At 41.2% G+C, this 24,247-nt stretch overlaps 1 protein-coding gene across 2 annotated transcripts in view; it reads right to left on the bottom strand.

Annotated features, from left to right (window-relative positions):
- The window catches only part of FXR1 (FMR1 autosomal homolog 1), a 37,112-nt gene extending 15,196 nt beyond the window's left edge, over positions 1–21,916 (bottom strand). For both annotated transcript variants that reach the window (XM_075418267.1, XM_075418266.1), the window contains exons 1-8: positions 21,810–21,916; positions 12,099–12,151; positions 7,884–7,977; positions 6,536–6,607; positions 4,089–4,237; positions 3,563–3,656; positions 2,561–2,677; positions 2,291–2,461 (exon numbers count right to left, since the gene is read on the bottom strand). In XM_075418267.1, coding sequence (XP_075274382.1) covers positions 2,291–2,461; positions 2,561–2,677; positions 3,563–3,656; positions 4,089–4,237; positions 6,536–6,607; positions 7,884–7,977; positions 12,099–12,151; positions 21,810–21,860 — 801 coding nt within the window. In that variant the 5' untranslated portion in view covers positions 21,861–21,916. The remainder of the gene's footprint in view (positions 1–2,290; positions 2,462–2,560; positions 2,678–3,562; positions 3,657–4,088; positions 4,238–6,535; positions 6,608–7,883; positions 7,978–12,098; positions 12,152–21,809) is intronic.
- Between the last annotated feature and the right edge of the window lie 2,331 nt (positions 21,917–24,247).

A 24,247-nucleotide genomic window follows, 5' to 3' on the forward strand; every position in this document is an offset into this window, starting at 1 on the left:
ACATTTTTTAACACAGTCACTAATGTAGAATCTAGTGGCTACACACTGGTGGAGTGCACTCCTGTTACAAACGGTAGATCTGTCTCGGGAGTCTCACACCAGTTTCCGAGACAAGGTCTCAAAAGTCTCTCCAAGGTCCTGGTAGCTCTTTCAGTCCTTCCCTAATGGAAACAAATAGACCTACCTCTGGAAATTATTTGAAAAACCTTACTGCATGCAGATAAAGACAAAGCCCTTCTAAGTCACAGCAGGGAACAATGCTTTTTCCATTGTGATACAAGTCTTTTTTCAAGAAATAAAATAAGAGGCATATGAGTCTCCTAGTCTAAATGGAACTGAACTCATGAAAGCTCTAAAGGGAAAATGAGCTTTCCTAACAGTCTCCTGAAAAAGCCAGGACAGACAGCATCTTGCTATCCCTTCTATCCAGAGGAACATAATCATACAGTTAAGTATCTCAGAAAAAAAATGGTGTAAGAGCGAAGAAGCTTAAGTGCTAAGAATCACACAAGAATCAAATGCAATTCAATTCCGCCAGTAATGAAGGTCTAAGAGCAGCTTTTCTGTTTCTGACAAGGCTCCCCATCTCTGGCAAAGCACAAGGTTTCAAAAGCAGGGGCAGCCACTTGCTGTCCAAGCTCCGAGGTTCACAGTACTCTGGTCTCCGTAACAGGTATCACAAGCAGCAGCTCAGGCAGCAGGGAAAGAGTCTTGGAATCAAAGTGGTCTTGACCAGACAAGGAAAAAGCATCAACAGCATCCCATACAGTTTAGCTTCCTTCTGATCATACAGCTTTCCAATATTCTTTAAAACTTATCTCCCTGTTCCTTGCCTCAAATATTCTGGCCCTGCACAACACCAGACTTTCACCAGTACGTGGAACGTTAGCCACGGGTGACCCTCAGACCCTGACCACAATGTCAAGGACACGGGACCGCTGCTCCCGCACATCTCAGCCTAAAATCATCTGTGGCTGTGTTCAGCCATCAGGGCCTGGCTGCTTGTCAGCTTCAGCTGAGAAGACACAAAAAGAGCAGAGAAGTACACCTAGATGCCGAAACCCTTGTCAGGTGGAATATTTAGGTTGCCCGGCTTTTTCAGAAGGAGGTATCACTTCTAGGAAAGACAAGGCTGGATGTGTCTAAAGGCATTTTTATTTAGGGGGCATCTGGTATTTACAATCCTTGCTGTGCACTACTGCAAGAGGCTGGTGACAGTCATAACCTTTCCACAAGTTTCAGCATCACACTACTCACATTAAAGAGATCAAAACTGGAGCACTCTAGATATTCTACTGCGTTTAAACTTCTCTGATTCTTCTTCATGAACTGTGAGAGATGTGATTTACTGGTAGCACTAGGTCAAAGAAGGATCTGTTGCCACCCTGATAGCCTGGAAGCATTTAAGTTCTCCAAAAAAAGGACACAGAACTTCAGAGACACTGAAGAGTACGGAAGTTCGTCCTTCCCTCAGCAATATCAACTTTATCTGTCCCTTGGATCACAACCAGCTTCTACTCCTCACATGTATACGGAGCACAATTCAAAACCACAGATTCCTGAAACAGTAGACAACCAAGGATTCCTCAAAGTGTTAGCACCAGAGACCAAGGCGTTAGTGACACCTGTAGAGTTGGTAACATAGGATAAAAACCCTCAAGAAATGTTCTGACAGGGCCCTGGTGACAGTAACATCTTTGTCACTCTCTTCTGCCTCCTGAATGGATCATAATTTTGGTTCAAAGACCAGCTATATTTCAAGGCACTTGTGAGATTTAAAGCACATCAGTTAGACTCACACCAATGCAACTAACTTGGAGCAAACGAGCATTATTTTGCCAAAGCCAGCATTAAACTGTCAAAAGAAAAGGGCTAGAAGCAGCACACAGATGCTTTAATACATGTGGCTAGGTCAGGGGAGCAGACATTGCACAGCAAACTACATATGAACTAGAAAAGGGAGACAGGGGGAACCAGCAAGAAGAGCATACACAACCTGAAGGAAAAAAATTTAAATATCTGTGATCAAGCAAACAGGCAGCAAATGATACTTCCCTCTGGTTGCCTGAGACATACAGTGCAGTTCTGGAATTTGTGCATTGGCACATGGAGTGATTAGGACAGAACACATCTTACAGAGGTCCACCGCAATGAAGTCTCGTATTTCAAATAAATATAGTACACACCCTGCCACAGGGTGAACGTGCATGTAGACACTCAGAGGACTACTCTAACCACTCTAAAACCAGTGTGAAACGCTCATCAGATTCATACAAAGTTTCCCCCTTACCTCTCCATAGATTCTGAAAGTACCAGTATCCTCCTCCAGTTCAATGGCGGTAACTCCTGGAACCTTTCTGGCTTGTTGTATGTTACTGCCATGCGTTCCTATAGCAAGTCCCATTAAATCTTCTCTGACTACAAATTCCTCATGAAATGCTGCAGCAAGCTGTTTTGTGCACTACAGGGAAAACAAAGTAAGACTCATCCACGTGCACTCGGTGAAATGTACAGCTATGTGCTGAGTTTCAAGCAACAAGAGTTACAAGCTATGGCTTACTTCTAAGTGCTTTGTAGCCTCTTCATTTCTTGACATAAGCATAAGTTTGGTACGAATGCTGCGCAAATGCATGTCACTCAGTATGTTCACTCTCTTCACTGTTGCTTCACTGGCAGACTACAGAAGAGAAGAAACATCCAGTTTCATTTTTTAAGCAAAACCACATTAAAGGATAAATCCGAAGCCCATTTATATTTAATCATAAACATGATCTAAAGTCATTACTCACACGGACATTACTCTTCTGCAAAACAAAACATGAGCAATTCAGCACCAACTCTGCAAGCCAACAACAATCTTCTGTTCTCACTCACAGTGTATTTTACACAGAAGATTTTGCTGCTGGATACACATAGTAACTCTTTCCCCCTGGATGTTCCCCAGACAAATTAACTTTCACTCTACCATACACATACTTGTCACTCACTGTCTGAATGGCAGAGCTAAGGAAAACACAAATCTGGGGAGTGAGGTTCAAGTGGGTAATACTCAGCAAACAGAACTGTGCGGAGAAAATAAAGCTGGGAAAAGCCCATGTAACAAGAGAAAACTGTCACAGAATCTAAATTATCAATTCCTGACTGGCTATGCTGTACTGCTGCAGTTGTTCTTGTGGAAACCCAGCTACAGGTCAAAGAGCACAGCATAAGACAGCACAGGAAGAAAACTACTGCTCCAGAGCAGCGTATGCTAGAGCCTGCTTTGTGCCATCTGCACCCATCAGTGAAACGGCACTCAGCTGTGGATGACAAAAATTATAAAACCAATGAGACTGAAAGCTGCTCCTAAATTAAGGCTACATGCTGTGCAGTACCTGTAGCCCCTCCAAAAGGCCTACCTCCAAAGATAAAATTAATAAAAACATGAAATAAAAACCACATCTACTTATATTAAGTTTGTCACAATTTACATAGCTTGACAAGTTAAATCACTTTCCATACAAATACACAGCTGGCTATATACTTCCCATAAATAATATACTGAAAATTCAATAATACTTACCAGTATTATTAGTTGAGCAGTTTCAGTATGATAAAAAATTCGACATGCTCCCACAGCTTTCTTGAAATCTTTATGTGCATTTTCATTAGCACACCTAAGGAGACAAATGATTGTTACACCAACAAGCTGCATCAAAACAGAACACGTAGTATCATGATCAAAACCAAGAATGTTTCAGTAGTTTATGGCAAAGACTGTTTAGAAACTGGAAAATTCCCATTCTCTTCAACATGGTTCCAGAGCTTATTTCTCTGTGGACTGTATCCCACCATGGTTATTAGGCAAGTCCCAGTGCAAGCCTCAAGCAAGACCTGAAGCTCCCACCTTAGAACTTGCTTTTTGTCCCCAGCCTAAAAGCTCAGCAGGGATCCCAGTCAGCAGTTTCTAAACCAGCTGCTGCAGCCACAGCCACCCTTAAGGCTCTTCATGGACCTGTAAACTGGCCTCTAAAATAAGCCAAGTGGGTTTTTTTTCCCCTCTCTCAGATTCAGCAAATGCCTTAATTAAAGCATGCAGAGCTACTCACGCATCTCGCAGATCTTCCGGAACATCCACTGTGCACTTGAAAAAGGTGTTCTTTTTGACAGTTTTATTTTGATTCACAGGCCGGAGTCGCTCATACGTGACAATTTCATTGTAAGTGGCATCACAAGCAGCATATTCAATGACATAAAACTATGGAAGATTTTTTTTAAAATAGTAACTTCAGTAAGGAACAATAAAGACATAGCAACATCACTGACATCACCAAGAAAGCACAAAATACAAATACACTGACTAAAACATAAATCTGAGTTGATACTAATGCTACAATTCTACACAAATGAGCCTTGACGTATTTCAGTACCCATCTGATACTTCAGTGAAGTCAGGGCACTGTATCAGCATAATTTCAGTCCCCCGCAAAAGCATCTTCAATTGATTTTTCTCATGTTCATCCCTCTTCAAATATCTACTTTAGTATAGTTGAAGTTCCAAAATTCAAAATGTTTACCGGAACTCTAATTCTAAAAAACACCTAATAGAGAAGCAAACGCAACTCATTCTTCACTGAAATACCTGCTCTGTAACATTTTTAAAAACACAGGCAAATGTACTGACTCAATGGGCAAACCACCTGTGAATCATCTCGGATGAAAAGGAAAATATAATTTCAATTTTTTTTGATACACACTACCCCAAATTTAGAAAGGCAAGAGAGCTAAGAAGATTTAACAGCTGCCAATAACCTACTTCCACCCAACACAGGCAACCATGAAGAAGCTTGTGTGCAGTTTCCCCAGAGCCTGGCTTTGTGTTAGGGATGCTGCCTTCTCCCATCCTCCCTGCACCTGTGTGCAATTTAGGAGGGCAGCAGTACTCTCTCCTCTTCCTCCCTCAAAACTGGTATCTGTTTTTGTCCACACACACACAATGTACTTAAGTATCGTGAAAACGTAAATCACTACGATTGTGACAATTTCCCACATGCTATTTTCCAATTTCAAGTCTTAAGTTTAGCTTAGGTATCACCTTAATTATATAAAGCTACTCTGAAACTAATCACAAAACAAGTTAAGTAATAATAATGAAAAATAAATACTATACAGAAAACTAAACTTAAGAGGACTACCACCCTATGATTTAAAAAATTAACTCCTGTAGTTAAAGATAAGAACAATCACAAAGCCAGCTATCATTAGATACAGGGGTTGTCTGTCAATTTCACATTTACTCTGAGGAAAAAAAATTGAATACAGAACCACATTAAACACTGTACAAAGAAGCCAGAAAGCAGAATTAACTGTGAGGGGTTTTTTTGTTGTTTTGTTTGTGTGTTTTTTTTTTTTTTTTTTTCCTTTTCTTTGGGGGGGGGGGGGGGGCGTAATTCCATAAAATAACTAACTTGACAATGCTGTATAAAGATACCAGCCATCTGAGGATGAAAAATCTTTTGTTTTCCTCCTGTAAAAAATACTAGAAAATTAGGAATTGGATAAAACAGCATTTAAATGCAGAATTAATTTTTTTTATGCTACTTTTCTTGAAATAAGCAGCATAGCAATGTAACCGCCAGCAAAATTCCAAATTTCGGCGACATACAGAAGCAGCAGATTAGCCCCAAATGATAAACTATCATTGAAATCAGTTTGCCTCCTTTTCTCGTTTTCTTAACAAGCCATTCATCCACAAGGATCATGACACAGCATCTTCCTCTGATAACTGTTTACCACCACCCTGCCCTCACAGAGCTCACTAGCAGTTACTATTTGTTGACAGTTTTTAAACAATATCAGAATATTTTTTATCTCAACTCTGTTTCCTTCGGTTTTAGGAATCTAATACAGCAGAAGCACCAAAATACAGGACCCTTCCTACTATGAAGTTAAATTCTCTTGCTGTCATTTCACAAAATGAAGCTTCAATGAGACTGTACCAGACACCGCCACAGCTCCATATATTTAAGTGTCTGAATCTAAAAGTTACTTTGCATGTGCAACTTAAGAGTTAACAGTAAAATATGAACCTGACCTATGTAAAAGCAAACCAACCAAAGCAGTGTCTTTCCACTACACTCAGTAGAAACACATACACAAAAAAGAACCCGCAGCAACACACATCGATAGCTACAGCATGCCGAATTCAGAGTTTAAACAGGTGAAGTGTACAGACTTTCACCACAGGTGAAGTGCCCTGCTTTTCTTAATTTTTAGCACTAAGTAGGTTTGTCAGAAGTCCTGTTCTTACGTGTGCACACGGTCCTCCAAGAAATTAAACTACTAATAATGGAAGTGACTTGCTCAGCTGTAAACATACAACCCCCAGTTGTGTAACACAGCCTGGGTCATTCCAAAGTGATTTCAACTTATAATTCTGTTTTGTCATGTTTCTGTTTTGGTAGTACTGCAGTCGTAATTCTTCCATCACAAAGACCCTTTACATTTACTGTATTTAACATAATAGCATGAAATCAGTAGCTTTTAAAACATTTACCTCTCCTTTCATCATTCGAACTTTTGCCAGCCACCAGCCACAAGGTTCTTGGTCATTTGCTCTTGAATAAACCTGAAAGTGAAAGTAGTAAGAATCACCGAAAGCACGTACAGACATAATGCACTTGCCTGCACGTATAATCAACACCCCAACTTTTCTAATTTTCTTTAAAATCAAACAGTATGCTACACAACACGAATTTTTAAATAAATAATCTAGGCATGTTCTTCTTGCACAAATTTTTATTATTCTGCACTACAATGACTGAACAGATTTTCCTGGTGTACATCACTGACAAGTCAATAGAAATTTCTAAAGGAAGATAAAAGCTTGGCTCAACCCTTATTCAGGGGCAATTCCTCACTCAATTCAAACACTGTCTTCACACTGAAAGTTCACACATAGCATTAACTCCACAGTTTTCTGTTTTGTCCTTGGCTTACTTCATTTACCTAGGACTACGTGAAATGAACCAAGCCACCACATGACTACATATTCCATATTTAACAAACACTACCAAGTTAATGCAAGATCAGATACAGAACAGATGACTTCTGAAACTTTTGTTTTCCTCCTCTTCTGTAAGTTTCATGTACTCCTTACACAGTTCTGACAAGCCCAAGTCATTTGCATGCAGACTAAATAAGAGATTTCGCAATAGCAAGGAGGCAGAAAATAATCCTCTACATTTAACCCCTAACAAAGCCAACAAATAGCACGTATTTCAAAGAAAATAACTGAAAAACCCAGCACCTATACTACATTGTTTCTTAGATTACTAGCCCTAAACTAGAATAGTATTCTAAAGAAACTAATTTCTTTGATTTCAAGGACAAGCAAAGTGAGAAGCAGGAGTTAAACTAATTACTCAACTACTAGAGATACTACAGTGAGCTGGGAACAGAACATGCACCTTTTAATTTCCCGGTTTAACACATCATTTCTAATTATCACCATTCCTCTATAAAACAGTATAATTCATACAATTTCCTACCAGATTGTACCTGATATTTCATCTGGGTTAGAACTCCTGTTGTTGGAGAGCTTTATGACATCTTCACATCAAAACATTTCCAACAGTTACATTCCAGATCAAAAATGAAAGTTACCTGGTTTTAGTTTTAATTCTGAAACATTCTTAGCAATTTTAAGTTTTAGATTCTGAGAAAGTTCCATTGGTAATTCTGTGAAAAAACTGAAATGACAGCTTCACTGAATGCCCAATAAATCCATTACTACAGACATGGTCCATTTTAAATCTTCACTTTGCTGATGTACTTACAACCATCATCAACGCCTTGAACGGACATCAGATATGTACCAGGACAGTTCATTAGGATAAACTCACCTCCACTTCATCTCCCTCACCGATTTCCTTCTTGATATCAGGGGGTGGCGGTAATCTGACTTCATTGAAGGGTACCTGGCGCTCTGGTTGCCAACTGGAAGTTTAAGAGATATTACACATAATTTCTAGAATTCTCCTGTTTTCTTAGTTTTATTTTTAGACTTTTGAGTTTAGTTAAAACTCACTCTTTCCATATAATCAAGACTGCTTCTTCATTGCTAGAAAGAAAACCTTTACTTAAAAGGAGCAAAATAACCCTGTTGAGGCAAAAATAACATCTGGGAAGATATTTAATGACAAAACAATTTTTAAATTAACTTAAAAATTTGACTGGGTTCATTCTTTCAAAAGCATTATTAGATGATGTACGTACATTTTTACTGTTCAAGCCATAAAGCCTTTATACACATGTAACCTTATCATTGCAGTCCACCACGGGGTTCATCCATTTTTTCACCTCATACTTAGCATTTCAACAGCTTACCATTGATGCGTTAAGTATTCTGTGAAAATCTGACTCTGATCGTCAATAAAACTTTACATCTCTACCTACAAACTTGTTAACACTCCCCAGTGTCTGGCAAACAGACTCAGTTCAAAGCATACCTTTACATCTGCTTATCTATACCAATTATTACCACGCATATAAAATTTTACCTTATTGTACAGGAAGGCTATGTATGTTACTGTAGCTGACTCTACAAAGTGTTTTACTTGAAGTGTGTATTTTAGGTGCATTTTATGAAAACTACTGGAGCCATTCACATCCTCCGTGTTCTCCTGAAATTCCTTTCCCTTCTACTCTGTGAGTGTCATAGAATACCATCAGCTGTTCCTCACTCTTAGTCAGAAACCCAGCTGAAGACACTACAGAGACTGAAACAAACCCAGGGGAAAAACCACCCCCCAAAAAAACTTAACTGACTTAGAATAGCGGAGGGACTTTGATGTGGTATCTGTCATAGAATTCCAGTGTCCATCATTTACGCCCATCCTAAAGTTCACATCAAGTACAAACAAAATCCAAAACCAACTTGTAATGGTAAGGATTACCACAAGTGATTTGTTTTGCTTACTTCTAATACACACAGACAGAACCGTCAAAGTTAGTGGGACAAGTTTCAGTGTTAAGAGCAAAGAGCATTCCTGCAACGTTCTACGAGACGCATACACGTACATGTTTTCTCTGAAAAGGCAGCCTATGTTCACCTACCTCACTTCATGAAGATGTGAGGTATCCATACAGTTTTGCTCTAGCCATTATTATACACTTTATTTTTCTTCTAACTATAGTGCAACTTTAAAACCCAAAAAAAGTCCATGAATATTATGTATAGCTTTTCTTGAAGTTGGAAAGTATTTTTGCCATAAAACGTTAGTTAAATCTCATTTCATTTCTGAGAAATGGTGAAGGGGGCTGGCAAAAATCACCTGCAATTCAATTGCCCTTGTTGCAACTATAAAGGTCACTAAACCCAGCATTTGGGTTTTTCCTTTCCCTCCCTGCCTTTGTGAAGTTATTACTCTCACAAATGCAAAGGCAAAAAGTGAGACTTGAGAACAAAATGTATTCCCTAAATTACAGGGTAGGTAAAACTTCAGTTTAGAAACAGTTTGAACATAATAATCATAACTGAACAACAGGATCAAAACCACTGCAAACTCCAATGAGCTACTTAAAACTTCTCTCGAGAATTTCAACTGTGCCTTCTGGTTAAAGAATCTAGCAAATGTGAGCTTACAGAAAGTTATACACTGCCCATAATGAGATGCTATGATTGGAGAGACCTTGTACCTTCAATAAAATCTGCCTGAAGTTGCCATAGGCTAATTTTGGTTCCATCTCTAATCACCTAAAGGAACTTCATCCACTAGAAGCGGATGGGCCAATAATGACTTACCCCTATCAGCTGCAAGATGTCTCAGTATTTTAGTAACAGTGGAAAAGCGCACAGAAGGCTCAGTTCTCAGAATATGAGGAGTCAAAGTTTTGATGGCAAAAAGCCCCAAACTGTAGCATCGCACTGGTGAAATGCAAAACAGGATGTTTTCCGAAGTTACATGCGACTGGCTACCCATTACCCACCAAGAGGATCTGACAGAACTGACACCTAATAGACAGAAGGATGATCCCAAACATCTGGCACAAATTACAAAAAAGGGAGGTGCTTGCTTCTTACAAGTCTTTCTTTCAACATGGCTGCTTCAAACTCCAAGGGGCCTATATGAAATTGCACCTCATGACCCAATTTTCTGTCTTACACAGTAACAAAAGTTTCCAGTTCCTGAAGCTTCTGTGTTCATCCTCCACCTCTTCACTTCTAAAAAACGTCTCTTAAAAGACTCAAGGATATCTGCCCAGAGTTAAAGTCATTGCAATGGCCACAAAATCATTATTAGCAGTCTGTGCTAATACATCAACCTTGGGAACCTCACAATAGCTGTAGTTAAGGACTGGTTAACAAAAGCAGAAAATGCAAACTGACATTTTAACTGCGTTTAGCAGAGTAGATCTGTTTACTTCATTAGTGCTGATCACTATCACAACAGAATGATGAATTCAGGACAAGACACTCTTGTCAGCTTTGGTTCTACTAAAGGCCTTGTGAATTTAACTCAGTAAAAAGGATAATAATTTATCAGAGTTACATGACACAATAATTTGACTAGAACTGTATACATACTTCCTGATCAGACCTATTTTGGGTCAACAAAACACTCAACATATGTTGTAGCCCATTCTTTGGAACACGGCTGCTGCTGCCAGACTTTCTATAAAACACATGGATGACATGGATACTAAACACTAGAAATGTGTTTGCCAACAATCAGAGCCCTGCTGCAAACCAAAGGCACTTCCTTTAGCTTACTTGGTTTCTGATGTGAAAATATGTGCTTTGATGAGAAAGAGCATTCCGCCTTAAAGTAATATGGACGTTGAATACGAAACTGAAGATTTGTCACATCGCCTCAGACCATAGATAGGACAAAGGACCCAGTTTGTTTTTTCTGCTTGTTTGGTTTTGGGGTGGGGGTATGAAATCCTGGGAGACTGTAATAACTTCCGTAACCACCTCAGTAAGCGTTAGTACAAATTACAGCTGCCACCTCTTCTAACTATTTTTCATAAAAAAAGGGCTAGAAAGAAAGAAACAAAGACTAGACTTCACAGGGTAAACCCTAGGATTACTCCTCTTCCCCTCCAGGCTTTATTTTTATACACGTGTATATGTATACACACACACGTACATGCATATATGTATACACATACACAACCTAGGATTATATATTCATGATTATAAAAATACTGTTTATAAACACACACTTGCACACTCCCTAGTATTACCTCTGTTACCCACCATTCTTTCTTCACAAAAGGCTCAAAGACTAATTTACAGGTTGGTGCTGGCAAAGTTTAATAACAGTTTTCACATCAAAAGCTGACACATTTTTAGGATCTCCACCTAGGAACTGGAAGGGGAACAGGAAAGCGGATGTAGCTCCCAGAGTATTTCAAATTACCCCTGGAATCTCCCAGGTAATCCATGGTGCTATCAGTCTGAATGCTCAACAAGAGGTATTCATTTGGCCTTTATCATCCCATGGATTATCTTTGACTTGCCACTATAAGTCCCTAGTAGCACTGCTGTGTTTATGTATTAAACAAAGAGGGCCTCGTGGCTAATTCTTCCTCCAGATTTGCACCCTTTTCTACTAAAAAAATTGAGTCTTTAGACTGGATATGTATGTGTATTTATGTTTTTAATACTTCAGAAGAAAAAATTAAGCACTGTCAGCATACTTCTATCTATTTCTCTCTGGTTGAGAGCACTGATCAGCATTCCTCAGATTAGACATAGATAATTGTTTCTTTAACAGAAGTACTTTGGTATTTTCCATCTTTTTCTGCTTTAGCGTAAGAGTATCAGGCCTCTGCCACTGATTATTTTAATTAAATTTGGCTGTCACATCTATGAGCATCACTAAAGATACAAAAAAACCGTAAAGGATTGCGTAATCGATGAACTGAATTCTGACACAGCGATTCAGGAAGGTAGTTCATGGAGGCTCTGAACAGAATAGTGAGCCTGTATTTCTAGAACTATACCTTCCTAATGAAATCTGCTTCCTCTTAACATCGGAACAACACCAAAACCACAAAACCAAAGTAACAACCTAATACTTGAATGATTATTTTTTTAATAAAATACTTACTTGTTTTCAAACACAACCGTGAGCGAGTCCTCATGAACATCTTTGATAAATCCCTAAAACAAAAACATTTTTGTTATAAGAACACCTGTGAAATCAAAACAAGGCAGCAATTTCAATATGGCCTGAAACTACGCCAAACTGCAGACCACCACTAATACTACAGTTCCAATCGAGGAACATCCCAAGACATGATCCCCCTGTTTGTGTGAGGCTGCTGACGTTCTTAGTTGGCTATTTAAGAAATACAGTGCACAGGGATTGCTTCAAATGACTGCTCAAATCAGACCAGCACATTTACAACTGAAAACTCACTGATCAGAGCTTATTATTTTACCTACAGGTGTGCACAACTGTTTTACAGGAACAAAATGAGACTCCCAGGCCCAGGGCAATTCGTACAACTCACAATACATAGCATAGCACTATTCGCTTTATTGGTATTCTTCTCAATACAAAACTGAACTCAAAACAACCTCCTTCAGAACGGTACAACAGCAAGTCTGGATAAAATTTGGCTATAGAGGCTGCCGCAGAGTTAGTCATGGTATCATCTTTCAAGTACCAAACTGGGGGACTGTATGAGGCCAAGTAACTGTAGGACCTCACAGGAAAACAAAGAGAATACAACATTTCACCTTTTTTGTGTCACATTATTACGAGATCAGGAACAATTGAGGGGAAATCCCACTTCCCTTTCTTTCTTTTGAACAATAAAGGACTTCTTTAAGGGGCACCAATTATGTCAAAAACCTGAAGACAAAGAACAACCTCATACAGTTATACTCAAGTATCCATGCAGAAATTCAGTTCCTCCATCTCTTGGTTAAGGAAATCAGACACGTTGGAAAAAAACCAAAACACACACACCCCAAAAAAAACCCAAACAAAAAGCAGAGAAAGGGACACGAAAGATCATTCAAACTACTACTGCTTTTGCTATAGCCTGGAACTTGCCCAGGCAGAGGATGTCAAGGGGGAACCTGCAGTTTTAAAGAAGAGAGTTGCATAGCTATCTTAAGAGAAGTTCCATGAAATCTGCTGAATGTATTACATCCACTTAAACTGCCAACTGAGGAGGACGAAGAATCTATCAACTGTGCAAGGAACAACCAGCCCACAGAGGTATTACATGTCAGCTCACGGACAAATAAATTTTGACACAGGAGCTCCCTCAGCGTAATGACGGACAGTAAAGGAGCCCACACTGACAGCTGGTTACAAAGGGCCTACGCAGACAAACACCCTTTTACCTGAACTCACACTGGGGCAATGCTGTGAAGGCATTTGCTCAAAACCTGCTTTTCTGCTCCCTGACCTTCACTCAAGGTTGCTGCACCTGCCAGCAACACAGAAAACAGGTTCCAGCAGAAAGTACACTAGCAATCCTGAACAAAGCAGGTCACCAGAAATCACAAGAATCACCTCAGTGAAGCACCTAGTGCGTTCCTAATAAAATAAACCCTTTCAAAGGCCATCCTGCCACTGCAGGGGAAGGCAGGCAGATCTCTCTCTTTGCAAGAGAAGCAACTGAAACAGCTGGCAATAAAATACACCTGTAATCAGGGACTTTTGATTTCAAGGAAATTTCTGGACAGGTAAACTGGACAGGAATACTGAAGTTATGCCTGTTTAAAGATGCAAAGAGCATACAAAATTTTACTGCCTGAAGTATGTGTTAGTTCACAACAGAGGTAAAGCAGGACTTTTACTAAATTGATTCTACCGATGTCCCCTTCAAACACACCTCAAGAGGGGGATGAATTAACACTGCATGAAGTGCAGGAAATAAAAGTTGTTTTACAATGCATTCAAACTCTACCCACGGACAAAACACCCAAGTCACACACTGCGCACCAAGTTCACGCAGTCCAACGTTCTGCCAAATAACAACTTATCAACAGAAAGCAGTATTTACAGAAAGAGATTTCACTCCCTACTATGGACAGCCATTATCTGCATTCCAAGAGTCTGTGATTCAGTATTAGTCTTTGCCTCGTTATGCTGCTTTATTTCACAGTTGAACCTTATCTCTTATTTATGTTCTTACATGCTCTCACAGTACTTGACATCGGGGAGAAAAAATAATATATATTTCATTTCTAAGGTCAGCATACAGAAGCTGAAAATTTATTCTGCAGATCTGAATTCAGTTTCCTTTCCTTTGTTAAAAAGCAGAACTTTAGAATCAAGAGCAATTCAAAATCAGGTACTATAAGATACCTGAAAAACCCTGAGAACATAATACTCTGCAGAGTTTAGAAAATTCTGAAACCACTGACTAGCTGCAGGTTTCACTCGTAAGACAAAAGAAGTGGAAAAAAGGAATCCCAAGTGCATTGAATTTCCAGAATTTCAGACAATTAATCCATTACTAGTTAAAAGTCTTGCCTTCTCTTAACAGTACAAACAGGTTTAATATTCACAATTGATTTTCAAGCTAACGTCCTGCTAAAGAATGGGAAAGCTGAAGTGGAACAGTAATGCAGAGATATGACTAGCAGTAGTCTAACAGCTGACACGGCACAAACATCAGCTATGTGAATAGAAACACTGAACACTCTAATGAAATTGAAAGTACAAATTCTGACACAGAATCTGTATATTTTACAGCACCACATGGGTTTCAGGAACTCCATGACAGAAGGAAATCTCTCAGTTCAAAGCATTCGCACTGGTCTTCCATATAAGAATATAATGCAGACTCATGACTAGCAGGTATGTACGCAGTAACTTGCTTGAACTTATCTGAGTAACATTTTCAGTTGGCACTCTCAAACTCTTTCACTCCACAGTATTTATATTTGAGAAACACTCAAAATCAAATATATATTTATCAGGCATGCACTTCAGGTCACACACAGACATATGTACAGCATTAGATAAATTACATGATTATTTAAATAACTATGTTGTTGTGAGGGTTGAAAAACGTCTGATCAGAGTCTACTTGCACAAACACAAGTCAAAAATCCCAAGTATAAGTCTTCCTAATATTATCAGTTTCTCTACAGCTGTGGGGAAAAAGATCACATTTACAGTGACTGAAGCACAGCAGTCTGAGGTATTATAGATTACATTGCTCCTTTCTAATACAACTAGAAATAATCAGAATTCAATGTACATTTTAAATAGTTTTATAAGAAACTATTCCATTACTGCCAAGAAACATGCCAAAAGTATCATCAAAACATTTGTCAACAGTAAAATGTTCTGCATAATACTTTCCTACCTACAACCCTGACCTTTACTATAAGCATTATTAGCTGTCACTTACAGCTCCAAGATAAGAACAGAAATAGATTTCACGCATGTCAGGATGAGATTTAGTGTAATTTTTAAAGAAGTATTCCAAGAGCCAAGAGGGTTTTTTTTTAAAAAAAAAAGGTTTCACAAAAAAACTGTGACACTAAGGTATTTTGCAATACAAAGCAGATTTTTTTACATTAAGAGTTGCATTAAATTCTATAAATTCACGATTTCTTCAGAAAGGGGGCATGACGAACATAAAACAGAAAAGTAAATATCCTGGGTTTCAACTAGGAATTCTGAAGGAGTTCTTAACAGTGAGGTAACCTATACAAATAGATTTGTACTCTAAGCTTGCTCTAGTCATGTCTGATCATTTTCTACTAAAATAAGTAATGATGCATCATCTTCACTTTTGCTCAAATGAACAAGGTACTACATTACTGAAATTTAATTTAGCAGTGTTGCCTTAGATAGATAAATCTTCTAGGTTTGAAGTGTTCTATGTTCCTTACACACCATCCAGTGTATCCTCATTCCAAATAGAGGTGATGAGGCAGAGCTAACAAGAGACCAAACATATCATCAATAAATATACTGACATCAAAAACACAGTGATGAATTATATTATCAGCAACTAGGCTTACACTAACATTTGTGTGTGTTTTACATCACATACAAAACTGTGGAGGGCAAGAAGGGAAGAATAACTGATGTGACTTCATCTTGCCAGACCTCTGCTTTGGACTGTGCAGATATTAGTGTCTGTCATTTCGTTCACCCTGTGAGCTGGATCTCTGGAAGTCCATGCATGCCCTGCTTGCTGCAGCCCGGCTCACGAGGCACACAGGAGACCACACTGTACTACAGGCTATTAATGTCGTGCTGGCTCCCCAGGCACTCTGGTACAGACCTGTCTCTGCCACTCACTTGGCAGGGGCCAGTCTCCCAACGCTAGCACCTGTAATACGAGGGGTAATACCACGAGGACTCCTGCCTAGGTCTGGGATCGGAGATCCAGCTAATCTAACACAGCGCCGTACCATTTTAAATATGAACAACAGGACAGGAAACTATGAATGGATCATTTGCCACCACAATCACTACAGTTGGGACTTCTTTACCTCATTAACACCCACACACTGTCTCCCTTTTACCTGGGTTTTGCTCACGGATTTAGGATTAGTATCTGCTGATAACATAAACGGATGATGACTTACTGAAGTGCCCTTACAGTGAACTGTACGTCTCTGTATCTATACACACTTTTTTTTAAATCTAGTTCCAGGCAAAGTCACAAAACCCATGTAACAGGCAGATGCAATCCAAGTTCATTTTCATCCCGCTTTCTAAAGTGTATCTGACCCCCAAGCAGGATGGTCCAATCTAGAAATGAGGTGCTGTCAGTTTAGCTGCAAACATTCTTTCCAGAGGCAGCCACTGCGCTGGCTTTTGAGTCACACATACCTGCACACTAAAAACTACACTAAGATCACCTTACCCGCTGCTAAGCACATTTCAACCAGTAAACCATTTGGCATCTGGTACCATGGACTGTTTCTGAATCAATGACGTAAAGGTCAAGGGGCCTATATCCAATTACCAATTCTTTTACTCCTTTCACAAGCAAAAACTGTTAGTATTTTTAACTAACATTCATACACAACTGTTTCACATAACAAACACATGAAACAATTATTACTAAGCGATATATCTCATGCTGATCCCCCAGGGAAAAAAAGGGGGAAAAAAAAATTAAACCAAACACAGGAAACTTGTAAATAATCAAATCACTGGACAAAAAAGACTGAACTTCATAAAGTACTATCTTCATTAGAAGTGATCAGCTGTACCTGCTTACACATGGAACTGATAAAAGCAAGCAGATCTAGCTTACAACAAAACACAAACATTACAAGCAGGCATCAGGGAAGAACGAGGTCCTGAACTATTATATCAATTTTAGCAAAACTTCCAAAAGACACCCTCCACTGATGACGTACAACAGTAATCAATAAGCACTGCCTGTGGCATCTCCCTTTCATCAGCCTAAAAGGGTCAAACAAATGGCTCGTCAGCAGCAGTAACAACTACAGATAACTCTTCCATCAGTCTACACAACCTCCAAGAGATCAGTAACAACTTCAAAACATCTGAAATTTCCCACCCTTTAGGGCTAGATACAACAAATCAATGCTAAGCATTGTAAGACAGTTGAGATCTTCGAAGAAGAAAAAAAAAAAGTGTCATTCCAGTTATTGTGTCTCCTGGTATAGCAACTGGGTACAAACAGCTGTGTAAGCTATACTTTTAGTGAGTTTTTTCTATTTTGACAACTGTCAAGCTAAACACCGTTCAGAAGAACTCCAGAGTTGTTTCCAAATTAAATTAAACAAAAAAATCAAAAAGCCATTATGTGTTTTACTGATACATAAACTTTTTCCTCACACAGAATTTTCATGACACTTTGACACTGCACATGTGGAGAAATGCTGTGTACTTCTCTCTCACCATTTTTACCCTTAGTAATACTTTGGCTAGTCTCTACCTTGAGGCCTACGCCAACTCCTGCTACCAGTGGGTTCGGTTAGTCCTGTTAACAGAACAACTGCACCTCTTGAAAGAGGAACAGACCCAGAAGGAAGCACTTCAGAACCTGTAAATTAAAGGTTGAGTTTCACTCTAGTTCACATTTTTATCTATTTCATGCCCTTATCCTAACAGCTATTGCTCTAGAACAGAAAGAGTGCAAGGACATGCAACACACCCATCTGTTTTTCAGCACATGCAAGTCCCTACAATGAAGAACACAATGGATCTTACAGAGTTACTCAGATGCCACCAAAGGATTCTGGCAGAGGAAGTTATCTGATGTTCAATTTATGTACCTTGGTCTCAATTTATTGTAAGGCCCAATCTATTTCATATAAGCTGACATCTGAACTCACGAAAAACGTGCAGAACCGGGGCTCTAATTTGCATACAAGTGAGCATACGCAGGCTGAAGGAGATACTGGACAAACAGAAGCTTTTGTCTTGTTCTTGCCAAGAGCTGCACAGACACCCTTCACAACTGGCAGGACCAGAGGGCAACAGGCATGAACTGAAGACACAGGAAAAAACCTTTTTTCTGCCATGAGGGTGGCTGAGGACAGGCACAGGTTGCCCAGGGTGGTTGTGGAGACTTCATATTCAGTGATATTCAAAAGCCATCTGGACTTTGTCCTGGGCAATGGGCTGCAGGTGGCCCTCCTTGAGCAGCACCATGGACTAGATGACCTCCCACAGTCTCTGCCAGCCTCAACCATCTGTGATTCTATGAATTACTTAATGATATTAATGACACAGCGAATCATCATCCTGAAAACGCTGCAGTCAGGCCAAGATGAGGCTAGGAGTATTCAACTTTCACTCTCTCCAATGCACTCAGAGCCCAAAGAAATCCAGGTATTTTTAGCCATTTCACAGAAAAGTCTACTCTGACATCCCAAAGATGAAAACTAACCTGCAATCTAGCACTCACTCAGAAAACATCAACTGTTCTGCTCTCAGGAACTGCTCACCACACCTCTAATAAACCCTTAACTAGTAGGGTTCATCAACCCTGTCCATTCTCCTCCCTGTTCCACAAGACAAAGCTCATCTTTTTCCAGAAGACCATGACCACTCTGAGTTCCATCAGGGCCATCTGTTCTCTGCAGACAATGGATGTTCAATATTCTGCTATATGCAAAGGCTTCCGAGCTGCAGCGAGTGGCTAAACATTGGCTCTGCTGTACACTGGCTGAAAACCTGTAATAAAATACAAGATCAATGCTGTCCTGTTCTCCGCATTGTACTACTTATTTAAAGCAAAAGAGAAAGAAAAGCAGAAATCAGTTTGAAAATCTATAAATAAAAGGTTACATTCAGATCATAACATTTTTTGACAGAACATAAAAAAGTTATTTTGGGGTGTCTACCATAACCACAGTTACTGTTCACCAATTTATGCATTTGTGAAAAACATTTTGACTTTTCATATATTTTAATAAAGAGCATAATTTTCCTTACTCATTTATAGCAACCACAGTGTTTACATATAAATACATGCATGAAGAATTCCCTGTTAAAACTGTATGAAAAATGAGGAACAAAAGAACCTATAAAGAATACAATTTACCATGGTCATATCTCTAGTATCTACTGAAAACCCCACTATAATGCTCTGAAAGATTTAATCACTACATTTGTTCTGCTATAGTGAAGTTGCAGATCACATTAACAACTCATTAAAAAATTCTGTAATGTAATAGTTTACATAATTATTTTTGTTTTTATCTCTGTTGGCATAGCAGGATCCTTCTATGTCATTTAGTGGGAGGTACGCTGTGCTGGTGAATCTGAATTTAGACTGTTCTGAGAGCAAACCTCAAATTTCATCCCATCTTATAAATTCTGCTTTTCTCTTCAGAATTTTTTTGCCACCTTCTACACAGTGACATGAGAGTTAGACGAGATGAGCCTATTGTCTTACAAACACTATTATCAATGCTATCAGTGTTCAAAATAGGGTACTTTCTAAGTGAGGCTGACACACCTCCCTCCTCCTTTGCTTCAGAAACTTTAAACAGAAATTTACTATCGGTGTTACTTAGCTCCAAAATGCATGCACGACCACTGCCTACCTCAACAGTAAGACTCACAAAATGGAGTCACTGACACACATTTCACTGTATTTAGCTCACAAGAGTAATCTTTCAAAATTGTGTTTCAGTTTGGTTCATTCAGTTTTGGCTTTTTTTGGGTCTCTGTGGGGTTTTCCCCCCTCCACATTAACAGTGGATTATTCTGCATTGGGGATTTGGTCTCTACAGGTCCAACCACTCCAGCCTGAACTCATCCACCATGAAGATGCCATCACTGGACTTCATCCCCATTTCATTGATCGGAAAGCCAATAATGCCATTTTAAAGTAAAATTTCTGCTTTTGTTAGCCACTGTTGATAGGCCTAAAACATATGATGGTGCTAATCCAAGTCTGACAATTCTCACTGACAGGAGGAGACATCGTTGTTGCAGATTTAAAATCAGGCTTATTGTAGTAAATTCTGTGTACACGGACCCCTTCAGTCCAAGAATTCAGTACATCTCCTAATACTCCCATTAGCCTCACATTCCTCTTAAGCAGAAGAAACAACTTAACACATGGTTTACAAAGTCATCCAAGATCAGAAGGTAGAAAACTGAAAGCTAAATTGAGCATCTCCAAATTCTGGGCTTCCTAATGGGCAGGGGAAAAGAAAAAAAAAAAATCAGTTCTGTTTAGGAGTATCTTGTTCTAAATGCAAATGGTTCTGTGGGTTTCTGTGTGGTATTTCAAGTCCAGCTAAAAATGTATCTGATTTACAAAATTTGTTATCTATTGATTTTGGAAAAAAAAAAGAGGCCTACCTAGCAAGCGAATATTGCTCACCCCATTACCTTCTTTCCTCATAAGAGTATCTCCTATTTGTCTCCTTTAATAGGCAGGCAGTTGAAAAAACTGACTCCCTCCTGAAGTCAGGTGGTTACAATCCCTTAAACACCAACCGCCTTCACATACTGTACAACCACCACAGGACTTCCAAGCCAAGTCCACAGCTGCACACAGGAAATTCAGAAAAAAAAAAGGACACTCCCCCCCCTTCCCCAGTGTAACATTGCATGTGTGATACCAGACTGCGTATGCGGTTAGACACAATAGCTAAGGAGAGTCCTGAGATTAAATACTCCCAGAACACAGCTACCCTGCGCGTGCACAATACTGCCTACAATCAGCCCTCCTGGAAAGGGAGACAGAGGGCTCTTGCCATAAAAAGAGCTGGGATTCTGAAACATCTGAAGCCAGGCTTAGGGGAAAATGACTGACGGGCAACAGCTGACAGTGTTTCGCATTGATCCTGTAACATCCTGACATTCCAGGGAGGGTGATGGCGAAGGAAGCTTTCTGATGACATAAATAAATTCGAAATCTTTAACGAATTAAAATCTTTAAAAATTATCCTTTTTGGCTCATTTCACCCCACCACACCCAAAACCCCTACTTCTTCCAAAAATACCCCCACCCCGTCCCTCCCCTCCCTTTCCAAAATGAAGGCTGAGCAAGCCCCCGCGCCGCGCATCCGCGCCCCCCGGCTCTCCCAGCGCTCCCCCCTCCCCACACCTCCACCTCCCCCGCCAGGAGCCCTCGCCAGCCCGCCTCCTCGCCCCCTTCCCCGGCCACCGCCGCCCCGCTCCATCCCCGCCGCAGCCCCCCCACCACCACCCCCACCACACCCAGACACCTTCCCCCCCCCTCACCTTCCCCTCCGCCGCGGCCCGGCGCGGGGACTCCCCACACCCCCCCTAAGCCCCCAGCGGCCCCCCGCCTCCGGCCGGGCGCCCACACCGCCGGGCCGCCGCCCCCGCGCTGCCCCCGCCGCCACACCCTCCCCGCGCCGGTACCTTGTAGAAGGCCCCGTTAGAGCCGCGCACTTCCACCGTCAGCTCCTCCATCTTGAGAGCGCAAAGGACGGCGGGACGTGCTTCTAGAAACTGTCACCACGGGGGGGGGGAGCGCTGGCGGGCTTCCCCCCCCTCCGCCCGCCCCCCGCAGGGTGGGGGCCGCTCCGGCACCGCCCCGCTCCTCCTCCCCCCGCGGCGCGCAGTGGGTCTGCCCACGCCGCGGGGGGTGAGCAGCGCTCAGAGGCGGCGGAGCCGAGCGTTCCCTGCGGGAAGGGCTGCTGGCCGCAGCCTGTCCCCCCCCGCCGCGGCCCGCCGGAGTGGGAGCGGCCGGCTGCCGCGCGCGGGGGCCGAGGCGGCTCGGGGGCGCCGCCCGCCCTGAGGCGCAGGTGGTCCGCGGGTGGGGCGCCGTGTGGTAATGGAGGAGGCAGCGGCGCTGACGCTGCGGGCCGCAGTCAGCGCTGCAGGGAGAATGCGGTGTTTGTTTTTTTTTTTTTCTTTTAAATAACGATTCAAAAGGCCGGGCCTTAGGGAACGCCTTCTGTTCCCAAGTCGCCTCTGGCGGCCTGGCTCGCCGCCCGCTGCAAGCAAGATGGTGCCCGTCATCCACCCGTGCAGCCGGCTTCCATATTGGCGTCGGCGGGCTCTTTGTCTCTCCCCTGCTCCGGCCTGGGGAGCACCCCGGCTCCGAGCGGCTCCTCCGCACGGCCCTGGCCCCGCGCCCTGACGCAGGGTGGGGAATCGCCCCGTTGCAGACCGTGTCCTTTCTGAATGTACTGCTGCAGAGAGGAAAAAAAAATATATATAAAATGACTGTGCTGTTCGATGACCCTCACAACGTAATCAGACCTGAACGTTGCTATGAGGCCAATGCTCACGTAAGCTTAGTCATGCAGCGCTTGATGAAAGGCCTGTATCTTAGCCAAATGCATATATTTTGTTGCAATGGCTTGAAGTACCAATAACGGTACTTTCAAATGTCCTTTTTGCTCATCTTTCCTGTTAGATGCCAGCCCCAAATGAACAGGAGTAAACGATGGTATTCTACCCAACAAATATTTTCATTTTTAATTTCTGCATTTTAGTCTCCCACTGTACCTTTTTTTGTCAGTTTTAACTATGTCTGTCAGAGGGCTGAGGATTTCAGATAATGCAGCCCTAAAATTTGTGTGCAGGCTGGCTGCTGGGTAAGGGGACTCAGCTGTGCCACAACGGAAGGAAAGACCCCAATTCAGCGTCACCGGCGGAGCTTGCGCGCTGCTAGCCAGCCCTGGCATGAGTCCGGCGGCTGGCGGGCAACCCTGTGGCTGTTCATCCCCCGCTCCACATTTGCGTTGTCCAGTGAGCGATCCAAGGGTATGGGGATGAGCTGGGAGCGTTCTGTTGGGGAAGAGCTGAACTTCATATGTGGTGCCGAAGTCATAGGCTCTGTGGACAGTAAAGCCTTGAGTCATTCTGGTGAAGCATAAAGGGAAATGAGACACAAATTAACTGGAAGAATCCCCAACAGGCTCTGCTTGTTCCAGAGAACACCATGTTTATTCTACTCAATAACTCCTATCTTTGCTTGGCTATGAGGTAGTGTTTAGAAAAAAAGCAGTTACGTGATCTACTCTTTTCCCGTGCTGTGTGCATGAATATTCTCATTCTTGCATAATATTTATTCCACAGGGTACCTTTTGTTATAAAAAAATTGTTTAAATCTTCAGAAATGACCCACAATTTATTCTGTCAGTGGTGCCTAGGCCACACATAGGTAAGAGAGCCCTTCATGGAAAATGGTAGATGCGCCTTTCCTACTTGCAGAGGGCACCCAGGACTTCCCAGCATAAAGTATGAAACCTGGTAATATGAAGCAAACAGTTGTGCTACAAAAATTCTGCGCCAAAAATTTTCATTGCCCCAAGATTGAATAGCCTCAGCTTCAATCTGTTCAGCTTCCAAGACAGACTCTCCATGTCAACTGCTAAAAAGGTGTTTGGAGTTGTTAAAAAAAAGAAGGCAAAATCAAACTATGCATGAGCTCGTGTCCTCAGGAATAAAACCAGGACATGGATAAAAAAAAAATCATTCAGAACTGTGTGAGGTGCCTGGGTGTCCACATTTGCAAAATGGGGTACAGTTGTGGTCAACAACGATAACAAGAACTGGCATGAGCCAGTGCAATCTGCATCTGAATTTGCCTGATAAAATTTGTTTTTCTGGAAGTGTGCACATGGCCGCAGTTAAAGTGAAGGGTTGTTTACAGATTAATATTGAGGCAGATTGCTAGACCTAGGTGAAAACAGAGGTAGAAGAGGGTTATTATTAGGTTGTGGGCCATAATAGTTTGCAGCACATCAGCCAGACTGGTGAGGATGAATCTATTCTAAGTTTAGTTTTCACTTAATGTAAATTATAAGTACCTACTGAATTAAATCAAGTATTTACTGAAGTAAGAA

The sequence above is a fragment of the Opisthocomus hoazin genome, chromosome 4, assembly GCF_030867145.1.
Source record: "Opisthocomus hoazin isolate bOpiHoa1 chromosome 4, bOpiHoa1.hap1, whole genome shotgun sequence".
In the NCBI taxonomy this organism is placed as follows: Eukaryota; Metazoa; Chordata; class Aves; order Opisthocomiformes; family Opisthocomidae; genus Opisthocomus; species Opisthocomus hoazin.